Source organism: Malurus melanocephalus, unplaced genomic scaffold (genome assembly GCF_030028575.1).
Source record: "Malurus melanocephalus ecotype Western Australia unplaced genomic scaffold, MMel_1.1 scaffold_644, whole genome shotgun sequence".
NCBI classification, from domain to species: domain Eukaryota; kingdom Metazoa; phylum Chordata; class Aves; order Passeriformes; family Maluridae; genus Malurus; species Malurus melanocephalus.
The window spans coordinates 214,670-234,699 of NW_026623876.1; the positions used below are offsets into that span (position 1 = coordinate 214,670).

Consider the following 20,030-nt stretch of genomic DNA (forward strand, 5'->3'; position numbering starts at 1 on the left):
GCAGGTAAAAATTTCACTTGCTTAACAGGTTTATATTTAATCTAGCCACTGAAGTASCACTGGAATTATACATTAGCTGTAGAAATTCTATTATTTTTTTCCAAAGAAACATTAAAACTATTATAAAAGTCACAGCTGCACCTGAGCTCAAAGAGCTGAAAGAAATTGCAATTCTACCTATGTTTTATTAGCTGCTCAGATAAGAATGTTTTATGATAGATCAGATGAAGAAATCTGATTGCTGKCTTTATCAGAAGCAGCAGACAGCCCAAGGTGTGTCGCTGCTTGCCCTGGCAGTCACCACCTGGGCAGTTGTGTGATTACAGGGTGATTACTTGCTGCAAACACAATACCAGGCGTGATCTGGGGCACAAGTCCAACCAAGATAAAAAAGTCTCCTTTGCTATCACTATCAAGAAAGTGACCTTGGCCTAATAAAAAATCAGRGACACTTCTGAAGTAATACTGCTGACTCCATCTTGGAGCAAGAAGTTAAATTTGCATTGATCCTGTCGGGAACAGATCACTTTTAAAAACAGAAGTGTGCTAATACATATTTTTCCTACAAGTAACAATTTGCAATGCCCTAAAAATAGTATGAAAATACTCACTAGGGATTATATATTTTTTTTATGCCTTTGGATATAGGAAATACCTATGCATAGAAAACTACTCTTTGGAGTTTACCYCATTCAAAAATATCAGCATTATTAAAGTTTATTTGGCTAAAATAATGCCAGAAAAATAGCAGGAGTGATTTTTATTGACCTACAASAAATTCTTTAAAATTACTGCAACAGAGTAAGAGATTTTAAGAAAATAATAACCCTTGAGGTTAAATGTAAAATAAATAATGTCTGTCATGTAACATATGGTGTGTCTCCCGCAGAGGCATTTCCTCTTCTTTCTTTTGCTGAAACACAAGGCATGCTTGAATTTTCATTTGATATTTGCAGAGGCCAAGGAAATCCTCTGCTGTGAGCAGAGATAGAGAAAGGGCTGCTGGGTCTCCCACACACATGTAAACACTGCAATATATATAAAATTAACCTTGCAGGGGTACAACCTTAGTGAGGTGACTGTTACCTGGCACTGAAAAAGGTATCACTGRCAGCTGTTTATTTCTAAATGAAATACAAAGTTAAAAGCAGGSAGCTAATAAGGTATATTAAAAAAATATTTTTATCTAATGCTGTATCAAGCTAGAAAACTTTTAATGACTATTTTGTATATCCCTAATATAACGGGAAATCTAAAATAACTTCAATATAAGAAGGTCTAAAGAAAATGAAAGTCAAATGTGTATAATGTATAAAATACGAACTTACTACGTGAGATACATCTCACAAGATGTTACCACAAAACATTCCCACATTCAATTCTACAGCAAGCACCAGATCACATGGGAGCAAGAGGCATCCTTTCAGCTTCCACCACTGCAATTMAGCTCCAGAAGGTCTCCTGTGAGCTTCAGGGCATAAAGTAATCTAAAAACAAGACAGGAAAATACCATTTTAGATCAGCTGTCTTCTCACCTTTGGAAATCTGAAAGAACTGCACACATTTTCTAAGTCACAAGGAAACTATGAACTTCATAATGAGTTTCAGAACCTGTTTAAACTATTTCAAAGACTTGTTCCATAGTTCTTACCAGTGTATATTGTATTGACTTTCTGGAATATTTTCATATATACATGCATACAACATCACACTGTTTAATTTGACTCCAAGCCATTTAACTTTGCAAACAGCAGTTAATCCTTATAAATTAAAATTAAGACTGAAACCTATGGAAGCCCATTTTGTAAACATGTTTTCAAAACTTCTTAATACCAAGCAAATTGGTGAGCATCTAAAGGAGAAGCTCTTCAAGCGGCTATTTGAACATCTTACCCAAGAATTTATACATGGTGCCCATGAACTGCGCTGCTGTCACCTTCTCCAGTTTGCATCTGCATTTGCATCTGTGCCTGCATTCTTGCAATCATCTCCTGCATGCGACGGAGCTGGAAAAACAGCACAGAAGAGTTCTGTAGCCTGATCTCACCTCAGAATATAATTCTTCACTRTTATCATGGTATTACTTATTTTTATTAAAGAGGGATCACATATCTGCATTTTCTTTATCTGACAAGTAAATGATTACAGGTTATGGCATCTTTTACTGTTCTTCATCCCTGAAGAGGCTGGCATTTACTGACTGAAGTAARTAGGCTTTATTATTGTACTGCGGAATGGAATTTTTAAGCATCCCTAAATGGAAATCTCTGAAGTTAAATGTATAAAAATGATGGTTTGAAGTACTCAACATGCATTTACACTTTACTGAAGTTTATTGGAAAAAAAAAGCAGCCTGTTTATGTCCCTCCAAACTATCTGTCAGCAAAAATAAAAAACCTCAATTGTCAGGATTACGCCCCAAATCCCTTACTAGCAATGACTAGGTGTAAGCAAGTATGACCACCAAACCATCCAAWGAGACATAAGCATTATTAACCTTGGTCGAAGCTCAGTTTTAGAGTATTGCAACATTTAAACACAAGGAAARTATGTAACTCACCKACTAAGATTAATTGAACCGTGTTGYACAGACATTACTTRAATCATTTTATTGCACCCAAYACTGACTGGCAAGTCAACMTCACTGTGGAAATAATTTTGGGTGTCTGTGCACTTACACTGCAAACTCAAACTAAACTGTTGAGCTTAACAATAAAGCTCAACCTGTAGAATGTTTACACCATACTTGTTTTTCATATTGCTTGAAACCTCAACCCTTTTCATKTTCACTTTGGCTATATTTTGGGACTTGAATCCCCACTAAGATCACTAGCACAAGTCTGCTTGTGCTCAGGCAGGCTAAGGAGCTCATCTAACACAGCTCTCTCCCCAGTACTGGCTCTTAGGAAGTGCATGGAAGAGCCTGACAGCCAGGTGCCCACTCCCAATACTTACCCACACATGCTCAAAATCTAGAATCTGTCTCCWTTGGAGTTTGCCAAACCAAAAAATTTTACTTTTGCATTAGTAAGCACGTTCATGGAAAAAGCARATTCTCCCATCTCAGCATTTTGGAGCTTATCTGCTCAAAAAATATTGTGCTTTGTACAAATTCCATACTAATGAATACCACAATTATGGTATTATGACTTACAGACTATGTTAGAAGTATCTTTTTAGATTKAAATCAGCCATCTATTAATCCCATCAACCATGAACTCTTGCATGTGCAGTAGATTCCCATTCATCCTGACATGTGTGATCATGTAAGGACCTTTCSCTTCTGTCACCTACTTCTCAACAAGGCCATTAATCTCATCTACCCTAGTACAGAAACTGCTCAGGTGTTCAATTCAGACTTTCTGCCCACTTTTTGCTTTTCATTGCACTTTTTCTAGTCTTGTCTATCTACATCCTTTTTGGGTTAGAGGAACCACAAAAGCAGCATCAGAGAAATGCATTATGAATTTCTCTTTGTGGCAGAATGAGAATTTCAGTTGTGTTTTTTATTCCTGACCATTCCTACCATCATTCCCTCTTTTTCTGCTGCAGAGCTGAACTGACTCTGTCCCAATCTGCAGTTGATAACTGTAGAACATTTACTCCCATGAGGATGSTTCTCCTTGCCCACACAGCATCTTACATCCATCGCAATCACTTCAATGGAATCATGTTTTACCAGATTCCACTTGTTCTGAAAAATCCCTATCCTGAGTCTCCTCTCACCTCTTCACACTGTTTTCTCAGTGAACCTTAAATAACTTTATATTTCTGGTGTAATATTGTTTTGTATTAGTATTGTTAGTACTGTATAGTATTGTATTTTGTATTAGTATTGTTATGTTGACATATAACAGTTTTTCCTTTATGAATTACCAAGATCATATAAATATTTGCTCCAAAGTARCAACAAAAGAACAAAAATACCCCCATTACAAGAGTACAAAGTTCTGTCATCTTACTTCTGCTTCCTTCTCAAGCAGAATCTGGTCTTTATTTACTTCTTCATCTTCTATTTTCCTAAAATAATATGAATATTGTTAGAAACATAAAATCATTACATTTGGAAAAGCACTCTAAGATTGCCCAGTCCAAGCATTAACCCAACATTGTGTTCACTGCTGAACCATGTCCCCAAGTGCCACATTCACAGGCATTTTGAACACTTCCAGGGATGGTAGCTCCACCATTGCCCTGGGCAGTCTGGGCCAGTGCCTGAACACCCTTTCTGTGAAGAAATTTCTCCTTATATTCAATCTAAACYTCTCTGGTGCAATTTGAGGCCATTTCCTGWTGCTCATCRCTTGTTACTTGGGAGAAGCAACTGTCTCCCACCTAGTTTTATTCAAGATTACCTCCCACTTTGCTAATAGCTTTCTCCTGCTCCATGTCACAACAGGGAAGAGCTACTAATGGATCTAATCAAGCAAGTGCCATCAAATATGCATAGCAAATGAAGTGGTGTTTGCTAAAATGTTACCAGAGAAACAGATTGTAATAAAGTCCACTTTGGGGCACCCAAAACTTCTGAGAACATTAGTGAGTGCAGTCAACAAACACCTATTTTGCCAAGCATTCCTGGTAGCAGAAGTGCAAGCTTGAAAAAAATTCACATGAAATCTACTCTGACTTATAGTAAATTTAACTACGTTCTAGCACCATTTCAGAAATGTGAYAGCAAAGGTATGTGGGCCACTATTCTAGACAAGATACAAAAACACRTTTTAGTTTGGCATATCCAGCTGAACAGCAATTTACTGCCATAGATCATTGGCAAAAGCAACTTGAAACCCTCTAAAAATTGGATGTCCTTAGGTCACTTTACTTCTAAAGCCTTTGTACACACCTGTTGGGTAACAGGCACCAGAAGCTGAGAAATGTGGGGACTTTAAAATTCAGAAATCAGGATTTAAAGTCAGGAGACAAGAACATTTTCTCTTGCTGGAATGTAGGCCAATGCCACAAGCAGGAACAAACTCSTTTTGCTGAAAACTAACCAGGCATGTGACAAAATCTCTGTCAAAAGTAGGATGGGAAAAGTTTTACAAAATGCCCCAAAGTCCCCAAAATGTGCAATTTGGAACCCTCTAGTGGCTGTAATAAGCAACACAGCTGAAACACCTAAACTCACCAACTCATCTTTACAAACCCTGCTATTGTACTTAAAAATGGAGTATTTTGCCCGGGTTTCTTTCCAGAAAAGCTGTGCCCTATGCACCCCAGCTCAAAATAAGGCTGACAGCCATTACCCTGTGACTGGTATGTAGAGAAAATTATTTATGTATGTCATGTTTAATAAAGCACCTCAGAAAAATTAGATCATCTCTTCTCAAAGACACAACCCAAATTTTCCAGTTGTTAATTCTGAAACAAAACCCACACTTTTTAACATATCAGCTTTAATCTAGTTCACAGATTTTTTTAAGACAACATTTATCGTAGACATCTGTCCTACTTAGCACCTTCGGCATTCCAACCCAACTATGTCCAAGCCTCAGACCAAAGCACAGAACTAACTATTCCCACAATTCTGTAACTCCACAATTGTCACTTCAGATTTAACAAACACTTTTTGTGACGCTCTTTGTAAGCTGGTTGATGGAACTTGGTGTTAACTGGAGCTACAGAGCTGCCCTTGATCTACCAAATCCTAGCAATGCAGTGGTAGGTGAGACATAGAGAGAGCAAAACATAAATTAAGAAGAGGAACAAACAGCATGTAACCATGAGATGACAACCTGTTGCCTCGTTTGAGCCTCTCAGAGCGGAAGTTCTCATAGTGAAGATCCTGGGTCACCTCCTGAAGGTCTTGCATATGGGTGCTGGAGGAAGAAAAGTAATTAAAAGATRAAACATCCCTATGTCACATCAGTTTGCTTAAGCAACTCTCGCATTCAGCACTGTCTTGGATCGATGCGCTCAGCATGCACACCCACTTAACATACTAATTTAAAAACTAATTTCAGTTAAATTACTGCAGTRAAGGACACAGAGAGCCCTGGGCTCATCCTCAGCCCCAAGACTTCCCTGACAGAGGCTACACTCGGAGGCGAGGCCTTTGATGATGCAGAGCCAGGGAAACAGAGTAGCAAACACCAGGGGAAAAAAACAACGCGTAGACTTTTGAAGTCTGCTCCTTTGCAAGAGTATCTACTTATAGATACATTGAAATAAGCACAAAGTATCAAACATTCCGTTTAATGTTCCTGGGGATCTGAGCAGCAATACARCACTGTGTTCGACAGAACATGGGGCCTCTGTGGTCCAATCCCTGACAAGGCTTAGCTCAACTAGGTCAYGGCTGCTCATGGCCTTCCCCACATAAATTCTGAATGTCTCCAGGTATTTCACAACTGCTTCAAACCCCCAGTACAGTGCCTGATTATCCTGGAGATTGTTTTCTAAACTAGCATTTAATTGGAATTTTTTAACTTACATTAACATGGTCCTCAGCTTCAGGAAGTCATTGTGCTCTGGATTCTCCACTTCAACTACACCCCATGGGTAGAGCCGACCTCTAACTTTTTTACCTTTTGCTTCAATGAGTTGGTTGGACCCCACTACACAAAATGGAATGCTGGCCTGAAAACCAAAAGTGCAAAAGTTACTTATAATGAACCAGGACAAACAGCTCCAAGAACAACTCTTGCTCTGYTCAGCTCTGCATATTATGGTAATAAGTTTATAAATCTTTTATTTTGAAGGTGTAAAATAAATAGCAGTAATTGCTGCCATCATCTTCCAGCTAGGGAAGCCTGTGTAGAGACATGGTKATTCACTACAGATTGCATTGCAGCTCTTGTTCTAAAGCCATCTGAGCAGCCTGAAAAACTATATTATCCACGTATGTAAACTATGAAGCCAGTCACACCTTCAGGAGTCTGGTCTGCTCTTTAAAATCTTCATCCTCATCTGATTCAGCRTCAGGCAGGTGATAAATCTTGATGCCATGCTCTTCTATTTCATCCAGAATCTGAGATTTGCAATAAAATAAATCAATATAATATACAGGTAGAATGAGGACTTTTAGATCTTGAACATGAAATTACTTAACACACAGTCTCTTAAGAAATCTGAATTTATCTTACTGATCCCAATTGCTCAACAAGGATTTGGTTTTAAATACCATATTTCTTCATGATATTCAGCACCTACTTGCCACAGACTTTGAGACAAACAACGGTGCTCACAAAAACATCACCATTTGTGGAAACCGTGTTTTGTCAAAACTTTGCAGGGTTTTTTGTAATAATAAAAGCTTTGACTCAGAAGTCATACTTGCTTTCTACAGCTTAATCTCCTTGCTCTCACCTCTGAATTACTGCTAGGGGGTAGGGGTGAGAATGTTAAAAAAAATGAAATATAGACATAACAAATACATTTTTCTGTCTTCATGACTGCCAGTGAAGGCATTTGCAGCTGGAATCCATTTGCCATAGACCTAAATTCTGCTCTTTAAAAAAGAATAATCTTTATTTCTGCAGAACTCTAGCACAATAAATGTAAATGTATCTGCTAGAGTATACCGTATACAGTTTCTGTTTTTATTACAAATTGGGTAAGATAGCTATAAGGATTTTCAGAATAACTGACAAAAAATCATGAAGTTTTCAATGCAAGAGCTAAGACTGGAGCATGCCTTTTGACAAGTTAATCCTAACACTTCTTTCTAAACTTCTTAGCTGTTATTAGCTCATGACGGTTTGTTGAATTCCACCTCCTCCCAGCAAATACAGCATCAAGTTCTGCAAGACTGAATGTGTTAAGAGGTCTTGCCTCTGAAACAAAGAACTGGAATGCTAGAGAAGGAGTGATATAGGAGAAGAAAAACAAYCCCAAAATAAGAAACATCTCTGTAAATCCCTGGCTTTAACCATCAGAATTCTGACAGGCTAAAAAAATATATACATATGCAAATTSTATGTGCAGGTGCTATCTCTGCTTTGGGACTGATTAAACAGGTAAGAGAGCAATTACCATCAGCAAATGTATTTAAATATATTTTCAAAGTTTCAAAATTCACTTATAATCTAACTGTAAATGTAGCCAGTCTGCCATTTTGCAAACAACATTCTAAGGACGATTTCTCAGTTAAATACATAACAAAATAATTTATAAAATAACCAACTACATACTAAATGATGCTACACTGTGCATGAGATTGTTTTTTCCTCAGCTAGGACAGAGTAAGGTTAATGAGAATGGCCCTCTCTTCAGCCACCATGCTGCTACAATCAAAGTACAACACATTTCTGCAAGCTGGAAAAACACTCACCCTCTTCTTTAGTCTCTCTCGCTCTTTCAGAGAAAGTGTATCAGCTTTTGCAATCACTGGTACAATATTTACTTTATTGTGTATGGCCTTCATAAACTCAACATCCAGAGGCTTAAGGCTAAAATAAAAAYATGGAAAATTTTAATTTCTTTTTACTCTACATTACCAATTTATTTTCACTCCAACATAAATATCTCTCTTTACATAGAGAGAAAGAAAACAGCCAGTTAATAACAGCAGTTACAGCAGTTGCTTATGTAATGGCAACCTGATTCTGAAAATTTAAGTCAACAGGCACAAACGAACTCTATAAAATAAAATAATACAAAAAAAAAAAAAAATGGAGAAACACCTACCCATGACCAAATGGTGAAATGAAATAGAAGCAGCAATGAACTCGATTATCTATGATATGCCTTCTGTTCAAACCACTCTCATCATGCAGGTATCGYTCAAACTGCTCATCAATGTAAGAGATTATGGTCTTAAAACTGTAAAACAAACACTGATTTGAGAAATCACCAAATAGACGACAACTTTAGTATCATTTCACAAGTAATATTAAACCACCAAGATACCCTGCTGATGAACCAATCTTCTGATGGACAAAAATTCATTTACTGATTCTATAGGACTGGAAAAACAGAAGAGCAAATATTTTAAAATTTTAATTGAATTCTAGAATAACAAGCCACTATGCATATTATATATATATAAATATATGTATACAGTAAGATAAAATATACATAACCCAGCCTCAGTTCTACAACAAATTTCTCTGGGGTTWGTATTTATATTTTGATTAACATTAACCACACATATTCAAAATAATTTGAGGCTCTTGTTCCAAATTGATTTAAAATCATAAATGGTTTGTTTTGGAAGGGATCTTTAAAGATCATCTRGTTCCAAGCTACTGTCATGGGCAGGGACACCTTCCACTAGTGCAGGGTGCTCYAAGCCCCCTCCAGCCTGGCCYTGAGCACTTCCAGGTATGGGRMAGCTACAGCTTCTCTGGGCAMCCTGTGTCAGTGTCTCAACACCATCACTGCAAAAGTCTCCCCTACATCCAATCCAAATCTACTCTCCATTTCAAACCTTCGCCCTTGCTCTGCCACTACAGGCCCTGCTATTAAGTCTCTCTTCATCTGTCTTGTGAGCCCATTTGATATATTCAAAGGCCTCAGGAAGGTCTTCCTGGAGTTTTCTCTTCTCCAGATGGAAGCCCTACTCCCCCAGTCCCTACTACTGTTCCAGCCCTTGGATCATTGTTGTGGTCTTTCTCTGCTTCAATACGTCCATGTCTCGTGCTAGAGCCCCAGAGCTGGATGCAGGTCTCACAGGAGTGCAGTAGAGGGGCAGAATTCCCTCCCTCAACCTGCTGGCCACATTGCTTTTGATGCAGCCCAGGATACTAATGGCTTTCAGGGATTGCCTGCTCATATCCAACTTTTGTCCACTGGTGTCCTGGTTCTGGCCCAGATCAGCAGGAGGGGGCAATTCCAGAGAGGAGCAACTTATTGCAGTGTGCTGGGCTCTGGCTTTTATTTAGCAGACACTGCTCATCACTAGAGAGCCCCCTCAGAGGAGGAGGAAAGTAGAGCAACAGGCACCGTGGTCACTCCAACTACACAGGAACCACTGGAACAACCTGTGCCAGGAACACTTGCCCCTATACAGAAGAAGAAATCCAAGACTAAATCAGATTGCTTAGCAAAGAATGAAGAGGAAGCAGAGTCCTCACAACAGGAGGAAGAGGCAGGGCCAGAGATAATCACYCAATTGCTATCCCTGGTGAGCTGTAAGATATGCAAAAATATTTCAGCTGCCATTTGGGTGAGMCCCTGGCAATGTGGCTGCTCTGATAATAGGAGATTGTGGCCCATGGTATGGAACCAGATGGTAGTGAAGCAACTGGGATCCCTGTCCTGGGATGTGGACATTGACAAGGGGATTGGGAAGAGGACAGAAACTCTCAGCTCTGGTGGCCATTCCTGTCAAGCGTGAAGGAAAGATATTCTCTCGAGGATTATCTAATAGTGTGACCATGCAGGTGGAACACCATGAAGGAAGSTATCCAGTACCTGAGAGAATTATCTGAGCTGGAGGGAATCTAAAGGGGTCCAAATAACCATCAGGCCCCTGCAGATCCAGATGAGGTCTACTGTACACAATCCACGTGACAGAAGCTTGTAGGACACAGGACAAATAAGAAATCTACATCAATCTTCATACATGGAACATGATATATTCTCTGTGCACGTACCAGTCTCGACAATTGATGGCATCCCCATACCCTGGTGTATCTACAACCGTCAGCCGCAGTTTCACGCCCCTCTCTTCAATTTCAACTGTTGAGGCCTCAATCTGCACTGTGCGTTCAATCTTATCTGAAAGACAACAAAGTCAATCTTTCAGAATCAAATTTGTCAGACCATGTCATTTTGAGATAAACTCCAGAGATTAATTGGCAGATAAAACAGCATAAATATTATTCTATCGATTACATTCTAAGGCCTGATAACAAAAGACTCAGTTCATAAATTCTTCAGACGTTGTCAGAGGACTGTATGAGATCTCATACTTTTCTTAAAAATAATGTAGAAATTAAGGCAAACAGGACCAAGACAAAACCATAGGTAATTGGAGAACAATACAAAATTATACATAATGGATTTTTTTCCTAAGGCTGGAAGTTATAAGTAATCATCAGCTAACACGATAAAACCATTAAAGCAAGTCATTCAACAGGTAGCAAAATGGGAAAAAAATGCATCTTCTATTGTATTACAATACTCTCTTTTGCTAGATTATTGCATGCCTTGAYTWACAGTAYAAAAATAGGACAAGGGAMTGAAGAAGAAYAGGAGGTRAAATTCTCKTTCACTAAATATCAACCTGAAGCAMAGGAATTAAGGTGCAAGCAGGTATAAAAAATTCATGTTTACAATTGCAACAGATTAAAAACCAAATAAATTTTCTGATTGTTTTAATTGATTGTTTATCTTACTGTAACACAATGACTGTTTTTAAGCCAAAGAAGGGATCAAGTTTCAAGGTGCTAATAYGAATACACACAAGGACTAAATAACAAAGACCCCATAGACATCCTGGGCGCAGGAGGAAAACAGCTTTATCAAACAGCTCAAGTGTCAGGAAGTACATCAGAAACTATTACAGCTACAAATCACTGCTGGCTGTTACCAGAATTCAAAGATAAAAGCATTCAACTCAAAAATCCTTGAGCAAARGTGTTATTTACCAGCAGCTCCTGGRATTATCCTTTCTGGGTAAAGATCTGTCAAGAAGAGGCTGTTTATTAATGTAGATTTTCCCAATCCGGATTCACCTGTRATTCAACAAAGAAAAATACAACACATTTACATAAATAATTTCAGGAGTACTTGGACAGTATTATCTGACTGTAATTTTTTTCATATTTCTTTCAAATAAAAAATCTACAATTCATAATTTTTGATTAGCAAAGTTTGCACAAAAAGGTGGAATAACACGTTTTACCTCTTTGCTCTGTAATGCACTTTCCCAGAGCTTTCASAGATTATTTGTAATTAATTCTGCTAGTCAAGTTGAGCTCTGATCCATTTAGACTAAAGATTTCCCATTTCATGTCTCCTGATTTTTTAAGACATGCTTTTCTGTTATCAMTCCAGAATGTGAAATGTCATACACAGCCAGAAGCTATAGCCTGTCAAGGTTATATCATCAATTTAAACAATGAAAAAGGCATTGTATAACTTCTGTACAGCCAGGCATCATAAAGTGGGATTTATTTCTGCTTTTATGCCAATGTGGCAAACAAGAACTCAAAGCAAAAGGAAAATGGCCACAGAGCAATTTTTATACTGATGAATTTGGGGATTACCAACTTATACTGTAAATATGTTTTTATTCTAGAGATACTGATGGCCATGAGGAAAGTTTAGAGGCCAACTAATTAGTTAAAGATCAAGACCTTAATGASAACAAATATTTACAGCACTAAAAAAGGACCAACTTGACACACTCMGTACTTGAATTCACTGAAGAGCTCTTTTTTCTAGAATTTTACTTCTACTTCAGGTGTTGATAGAATTAAATTTAAAAATTAGATGTTWAACAATAATGGGACACAGAATCCCTGAGTAACACAGACTATTCTGCAACTTGAATCCGACAAAAATACCTGAACAAAAGAAAAAAAATAAGATGAAAATTGTTTTTAAACAAAGAATTGAGTAGGAACTGCCAGTTTTTAATGCCTTATAGGGTGCAGCTTTCAGGATCAGATTGTGCCAGTGCAGCCTTCACCAGTGAAGGAGACATGCACSCAGAGTAACTCAGCAGCCACATAGAATCATTTCAGCAAAACCAAAAAAAGTATGATTTCTTCCAATGCCGCATTCCATAGTTTCAGTATGGGTAAATATTACACATACACCAAATCAGTTTTTGTAGACACTGTGAATAATTATATTGGCTACAGTAGCTTAGTGACTATTAAATGAAATAGCTATTTAGATTAAGTCATAGCTTAATAATGAGAATAAACATAAAATTGTTAAGAAATACAAGTGATTGGAATTTCTTTAGGAGCAACACAGCCAAGCAGCCAAGTTTTTATAAACTCTAGCTAATATTTTCAGACACCACAGTAAACAATCGCAGGGGAAAAGAGCACAACCAAAAACATCATGAAAAAGCAAAATCATTTATTAGGAATCTGTCAGCACAGATAGCTTTTAAAGTATTATCCTGCTCAGAAATTAAGAAGGATGGCAACTTCATGAAGAATTGTAGTTCTATACAGGCACAGTGACACAGCCCACAAGAGAACATACTTGAACTCCATGCATATTTGAAGAGAAAGAATTCACATTCCAAACTGTTGAAATAATCAACAATTTAAAGCACAGTTTATTTTATCTTATATCAACTGCCTCCCTCTGCTAGTGTATCTTAAAATGCCACACCAAAGTTTCAATGATACGAGTTCTCTTTCTGTAGTTCTCTTTTTCTGAGTTCTCTTTCTGTAGTTTTCATTTATCCCTTAAAATACTGGGAGACGACAACTGTAAAGTCCCATTTTACTCCAATATGGGTGGATTAATTGCTTTTCTGTTACTCTTATACCATGTCATTTCCCCTCTACTCCTATTTTACAAGAGGCTAGAAACAACTGTTGGTCTATGTAATTTTACATTGCTTTCTCCCAGAACTGTTTTACATGGCACTATTTGCAATAAGAATCCAAAGAGATCTGAAAGTAAAGTTTAGCTCTGCAGACAAAGAACATCTTTTCTTTCTCAAAACTGTTCACACATTTAGGATCATTAAACAGTAAATTCTGAAGAGGTAGAGTAGATACCATATTTTGAAGCAGCTACTCACAGTTTGGCTTTACTCTTAGATTTTATAAGATATCCTTTATGATATTATCCAAATCAAATCCAATGAAAGGTACAGTAAACAACTACAGTAAAATTCTAGGAAGACAAAGATAAGGGCCAACTCTGTACAACACTGAAGAACAAAATACAGAAACAGGACACAAGCAGTGCTAGGTCTGTCATTTGGCAAAACTAATGAAAGGTTTGAGGATAGACTCTCTCTGTAATTACTGAAATCCAAAACAATTAAGAAGTTAATCACCTCCTATCATGCACTATCTCGCCTCTTCCTGTTCATTCCCACTGTGATCTCTCTTGGGCAAATCTAACACACAGATGGGATTTATTTCTTCTGGTGTCAGGTAATAAAGAGCCTAAATCTATTAGGTTACTTTTTGTGAAAGCCTATTTAAAAGCAAGAATTACAGAGTCCAAACACCAAAACTCAGAAATTACAGCTCACAGAAAAAAAAAAGAGGAGACATCCAAGCCTGATTTGGGAGTCTACTTAACTTTCAAGAACAGCAACAGATCTCTCAGAGGATTAACATATTTCTGTAGACACTAGATTTTTCTTTCCATTCTAGATATCAGCACAGATTCTCAATGAATTATCAAACAGAATAACACTTTAGATTACAACTGCTAASATAAAATCATGATCAATGTAAAAAGTAACAGCTCACATCAAAACCAACTGATCCAATTCTCAGTCTTTTACGAGAGTGTTTGGAAGGTTTGAAAAGACTAGAGTTCAAATTCTTTTGAACTGCAGAAGCATAAACAACATTTCAAATAGAATGCTCTCCTTAATATTAGTCTCTTAATCAAAACACACAAGTCAACAAAGATAATATTCAAATGCAAAACCAGTTCAAAACTACATTTTAAATGGAATGCTAAAATTCTGCAACAGGGGGAAGGAAGGAAAAAATTACTGCTGGAGTGCACGAGAAAATTTCTTCACTTCACCCACAAATTTATTATTATATTCAAGTATGGTTTGCAATGTGGTAAACAACTGCTGCAAGAATTGATAAAATACAAAAGAAAGTTAAATGCTACAGCACAATGAAGTTTCTGRTGCAAGCTAAAGCTTTACAATAGTGGCAATAATATAATTTTAACTTTGAATTCCCTGTGAGCAAGCACTAATTTTGAAAAAGACTATAAAACACTTCCTTACCAACCACCATAAGAGTAAATTCAAACCCCTTTTTCACAGACTTTCGGTGAACCTGATTGGGAAGGTTTGCAAATCCAACATAGCCRGGAGTTTCTGGATTAGTAAATTGAGCAGGCTGTTGCTAAAAATGAAATAAAATAAAATAAGACAATAATAAGCAACCACTCAAGATTTACTAGTTTGTATAACTGCTTTCCTTACTTATCTGAAAAAGGTTTGAAGCTATGTGACRCACAAAAAGGAAACTACTAAGAGGTTCCTACGACTCAACAGTTTCACAAAGAAGTGCAGAACTACATTGACCTAGAGCTTTAAAATTTAAAAAAGCTTCATTTATTCAGCTAAGATCACCTTMAGTAAAACAGAAACAAAATCCCAAACAATTATTTATCAAAGTATGACAAAGTATGAAGTGTGGTCACTACGTGTCCACTATATGGACACTTTTAAAAGTGTCTTCCCAGACAGTTAAAATAAAATAGTTTTCTATGAACTTGAATAAAAAGATGACCATTTCTGACCATTTTTAACATATTCAAAGGAAAACCCCAAGCAACTTGTGAAGTGACAGCCATCTGCTGGAAGTGCTCTTCAGAGAGCTCTCTTAAAGTGCAGGGAAGGGGAATTTACACAATAGTGTTACGAATGCCCACTGTTACAGATATGGCAGAGAAATCAYTATCTCTTATTTCCCTCTTCAAATACATTACTCGAGTACTCTATCATTAATTTCATTTCAGTAAGAAAACATGGATGTTTTACCCATCATATCAAATGCTGAGGGCCAAAAATTAGATGAATCCCAGCATGACATTAACCTGAATAATATTTTAGCTTACAACATTTAAAACAAGGGATTTTATTGGAAAAACAGTTGATTCTATTAGTAAAGGAAGAAATTAAATCTAAACCATCATTTTAWTAAATGACTCCTGCTCAAAACAAAGTCACAGAAAGGAAGTCKCAATGAAGATGCACCAGTATACAACTCTGTGACCAAAAGTAAATCCTTCCAAGAGTATTAGTTAATTGTAGAGATTTATAATTGCATGAAACCACTTTAATATATGTTTTACATCACTCATCTTTCAATATTATGTCCCCTAAAGAGAGTAAATTTAGAATATCTTTCACATCAAACAGATGCATGTTGCACATTTTGTCATTGAAGATGAATATTTAAAAACAAAAAATATGTGTCACATTATTGCATYGGAAGACAGAAATGTTATTCTTACCTTAGACATTTTCAGAGAAGGACRGGAAAAAAATCTGAAAAAACAATAATGTTTTTCAGCTTATTAAAAATTGTATAAGAAAAAAAAAAACACCCACAAACCATTGCAATATCCATCATTGCACCCTAAATTGAAAAGGGAGCATCCCTGTTTGGATGTCCAGATTCTGAAACAAYGCCAACTTCTTCACAGAGCACAAGTATTTGACTCTTCTGTACTAACAACAGGCAGAATTTTCAGCTACCATTTCTCCTATAAACACAGTCAGACAATAAATTCAAGCAACATAAAYGTGGGGTGCTGAAGGCACCAGATGTGTGACAAACCATTCTGAAGTGCTGAAAGTACACATCCTTTCCGGAAACTAACCAAACCAAACACCCTAAAAGCTTGCTCTTTACAGGAAACTTTTTTTTCAAAGCTAAAAAAAAAMCCMAAACTCATGTATTATTTTTCTTTTCAAGCTTCTTTCTACTCAACATTTCCATTCRTGTTTGAATGTTTTGTAAAGAGCAAACTGCTTCAAAATGAAACTTTTTTCCTTTCTCTTTCATCTAGATGCTTGCAAACTCAGTCATTCTACCTTCTGTTACCAAGATAATATTTTCACATTAGMTGCATGTGAATATATAAACCACACAGGCAAAAGAAGGTTTTTTAAAGATTTCTTATCTAATACTTCCAYACAAAAAAGTCTCTTAACAAAGACTCACCAACCACCAACTTGAACGAGTTTAAAAGATCATGTGATTTACTGCAGCAACATWAAAATGTCAGCATATGCTGCATCTGCAAGTGATGAGAGCTCAATTCCCCTTTCCTACTCCCTCCTCTGGCTCACCCTCTAACCACAAGGTATCTGTTCCCACTCCCAAAGCCCACAATCACCTCATATCTAGCTTGCACCCATTTTAATTCTACGGATTTGAAATTATCACTACCTGATTCTTTTCATCTTCCAAGCACATTTTTGTCAGCAAGTTCAGTTTTGTGTGAAGTTACACTAAATAAACTGCTTCAGTTTGCAGAACCCTTCAGTCTGTTCTTCCCAGCAAACAGACATCTTGGAATCAAAACAAACTGCCCARTGTTAAGAGAGCAGAAGCCCAACTTTTTGTGCTAGGCACAAGGTAACGTTGTTTCAATATAGGGATGATTTCCAGGATTTTCTTTGCAAAGCTACTATATAGGTGTATGTTTACACAATTGCAACTTCATTTGAGTTTACAAATAGGGAACTTTTCAGCTCAACGTGACTACTTCACTGGTAGCGGTGCAACAGTGCACTGGTAACTTCACTGCAACAGTTGAAGTTGCTTTCCCCAAACACACACCATAAGGAAGAAGTTGATTCTTAGGATGAGTTTTTGATGTGAATTACAGACTGAAGATGTTAAACACTGAAGTCATTTGGCATCTTTTCTCATGAAGCCAAATTGGCTGACAAAAATCTAGCACCCTTTTACTCACACTAAATTAAAAATGGATAACATGTTTCTCAAGTGAAATTTCAAGCCAAAAGTAAATACTAGTATCTGCAACATCTGTATTTCAATCCATAAAATGGTCTATGACCTATGATCTATTAATCTAGTGAAGAAGTTATCCACGAGCCCTCTATCATGTAAGATCGCTCTGATAGCAACTCCTTCTTCCAAGAGTGTTTCCTGCCGAGTGATGTCATTGATTCCTGCTCAACCATTCTCCATGAGAGGTTTTCAGAGCCAAACAAAACTAGACCCCGCCGGAACACAGAAGAACATTCTTTTAAATTGTGAGACTTGCCTGTCACCCAGCTATTTCTCAGAGGCAGGCTAAGGGCAGAGGAAAGTTTCTCACAGCTGCTAAGAAACGAAGCAGGGAGCAGAGTTATGCAGAAGGCTACAGCCACATTATATTTTAACACACGGACCAAGCACAGAAATCTTTCACGAATGGTCTTTCCCACCGTGTTCCCGTCAGGGCTGAGCGCTCCCACACAAGCAGGAGCGCAYCCGAACACGAAGGCCAAGGCCCCGCCTGACCGCATTCCGAGCCCAGGGGGTCGCATGGGGGACTTAGGGTTGCGGCCGGGGTTCAGGAGCCTTGGAGCAGCTCAGATTTTCCTCAGGAGCTGGTTGGTGATGTTCTTCACCCCCCGGTTTGAASAGCGCGGCTGGAGCTCTCTATGAGAGCGTGTTCAGAAGCGACCGTTCTGCGGGCTGTGGGAGGGGCCCCGCTCGGGGGTCCCATGGCGGCCCATACAAGCACCAGATCCCGCGCTGGGCGGGCGGCCAGGGCGCCTCACCTCCCCGGCACCGCCCGCAGCCCCCATCGTCCCGCTCCCTCCTCACCAGCATCACSCAACCTCAACCAAACCCCTCAGGGTCGGGCGTCCGTCTGCGCGGCTGAAAAGGACACATTCCCAGCGCTCCTCCCGGCCAACTCCCCTCATCTCCGGTCCCTTTCCATCCGCGCAGCGGGACCCCGAAGTCCCCCGAGGCAGGGCAGGGCAGGGCCCCTCACCTCAGCGCAGCTCCGCTCAGCTCGCGCCTCCCTCAGCCGCCAGCTCCGAGCTCCGAGCTCCGCTCCCGCGCGCGCACAGCCAGGGGAGGGTGAGGGGGCGGAGCCGCCCCGCAGGCCCCGCCCCGCCCCGCAGGCCCCGCCTCATCCCCATAGCAACCCGCTGGGACGGGGAGGGGCCGCCCGTATGTTGTAGGTCACGCACATCCCCTCTGCTGCAGCAAGATGGCGGCCGGGCCGTCGGCCTCGTACCCAGCATAGGCTTCGCTGCGGGCCGACTAGAGGTAATGCCGGGCCCGGCGCGGGAGGGCGGTGGCGGGAGCGCCTCAGGTGAGCGGGAGGAAGGCGCGGGCCCGGCGGCGCGGCCGGGCGCGTTCCGCCGCCTGCAGCAAGATGGCGGCAGCGGCGAGAAGGGCGGCGGGCGGGATGTGCGGCGAGTGCCCGGCCCCGCTCTATGGTCGCGGCCGCTGCCATTGGCGCAGCGCGGCCCACGTGCCGCCGGCGCACCCCGCACCGAGCCCAGGGTCCTGCTCCGCYGCCCGAGGTCCCGCTCCTCCGCCAGCGCCGCCTTGGCGGCGGGGAGCGCTCCGGGGCCACCCAGCAGCAGACAAAAGCCATGAGTCATGTCCCGCTTCCTTTCCCTGCGGCGCATCGGCCGGGGCCCGGCCCGCGCCCCCACTGAGGGGATGCGGCTGAGGAAGCGGTCGCCTTTCCTTTCCCCTCCTTCGGCTGGTAGTGGGTCCYGCTCTGTGCCCACGAGCTCGGACTGCTGCGGGCTCTCCAAGTGCAGTGGTCTCCATTCCTACTGCTCCTGGGCCYGAAAGCTGAGGCTGCGCCATGGGCCGCGATGGGGGAGGGTTTTGGCCTCACCTGTGACACTGCAGGTAGCGTCAGCCGCCTCTGTGCATGATACGAGGGGAAATTCTGCCTCTGCTGACCTGCTCTCTATGCCTGCAGTGTGGTTTTATTGCGGGTTATTTATAGACCAGGATGATCCAGCGGCCCTGAAGAGGGTTAAGCACGGGGTGCTGATGATTCTTGAGCTATAGCTGAAACGATGTGACACATAATAAATAGCACTTCCCATGATGGTTTTCCTCAACAGAAGGGAAGGTTTCGTAGCTGAAAGTGTATTTTCTTCCATTGAAAGAAAAGAAGCAAGAGAGGAGATTTTGCTGGAATGTTGGTAATAGAGAGAGCAGTTAATTTGCAAGATGAGGCAAGGGCCTTGAATTCACCAAATTTAGAGTTTGAAACATTCTCAACTCTGTGCCTGGGAAGTGAAGATTAGTGACATTCAGTCCCGAGGAGCTTGAAGGAGTCATTTATTTTCCTATCCTGTTGTGTAATGACAGAGAAAAATCTGCACACCAATATGTACTTTGTTGCTTTATTGAATGTTTTCTGTCCAGTAAGACAAGTGAAGAAGCTGCCCTGTGATT

The 20,030-nt window shown here is 39.8% G+C and overlaps 2 protein-coding genes across 2 annotated transcripts in view; one reads left to right on the forward strand and one right to left on the reverse strand.

Annotated features, from left to right (window-relative positions):
• Positions 1 to 215: 215 nt before the first annotated feature.
• SEPTIN2 (septin 2) lies at positions 216 to 16,154 on the reverse strand. Its single transcript, XM_057383611.1, has 11 exons — positions 16,087 to 16,154; positions 14,849 to 14,969; positions 11,538 to 11,624; positions 10,542 to 10,665; positions 8,632 to 8,766; positions 8,276 to 8,393; positions 6,872 to 6,973; positions 6,437 to 6,582; positions 5,739 to 5,822; positions 3,963 to 4,020; positions 216 to 2,006 (listed from the first exon to the last, which is right to left on the reverse strand). The coding sequence occupies exons 1-11, from the start codon at positions 16,093 to 16,095 to the stop codon at positions 1,902 to 1,904; spliced, it is 1,089 nt and encodes a 362-aa protein (XP_057239594.1). The 5' UTR covers positions 16,096 to 16,154; the 3' UTR covers positions 216 to 1,901.
• Positions 16,155 to 18,759: 2,605 nt separating this feature from the next.
• HDLBP (high density lipoprotein binding protein) overlaps positions 18,760 to 20,030 on the forward strand; it is a 38,378-nt gene continuing 37,107 nt past the window's right edge. The window contains exon 1 of the mRNA XM_057383610.1: positions 18,760 to 18,872. The gene's annotated coding sequence lies outside the window, so the exon portion shown is untranslated. The remainder of the gene's footprint in view (positions 18,873 to 20,030) is intronic.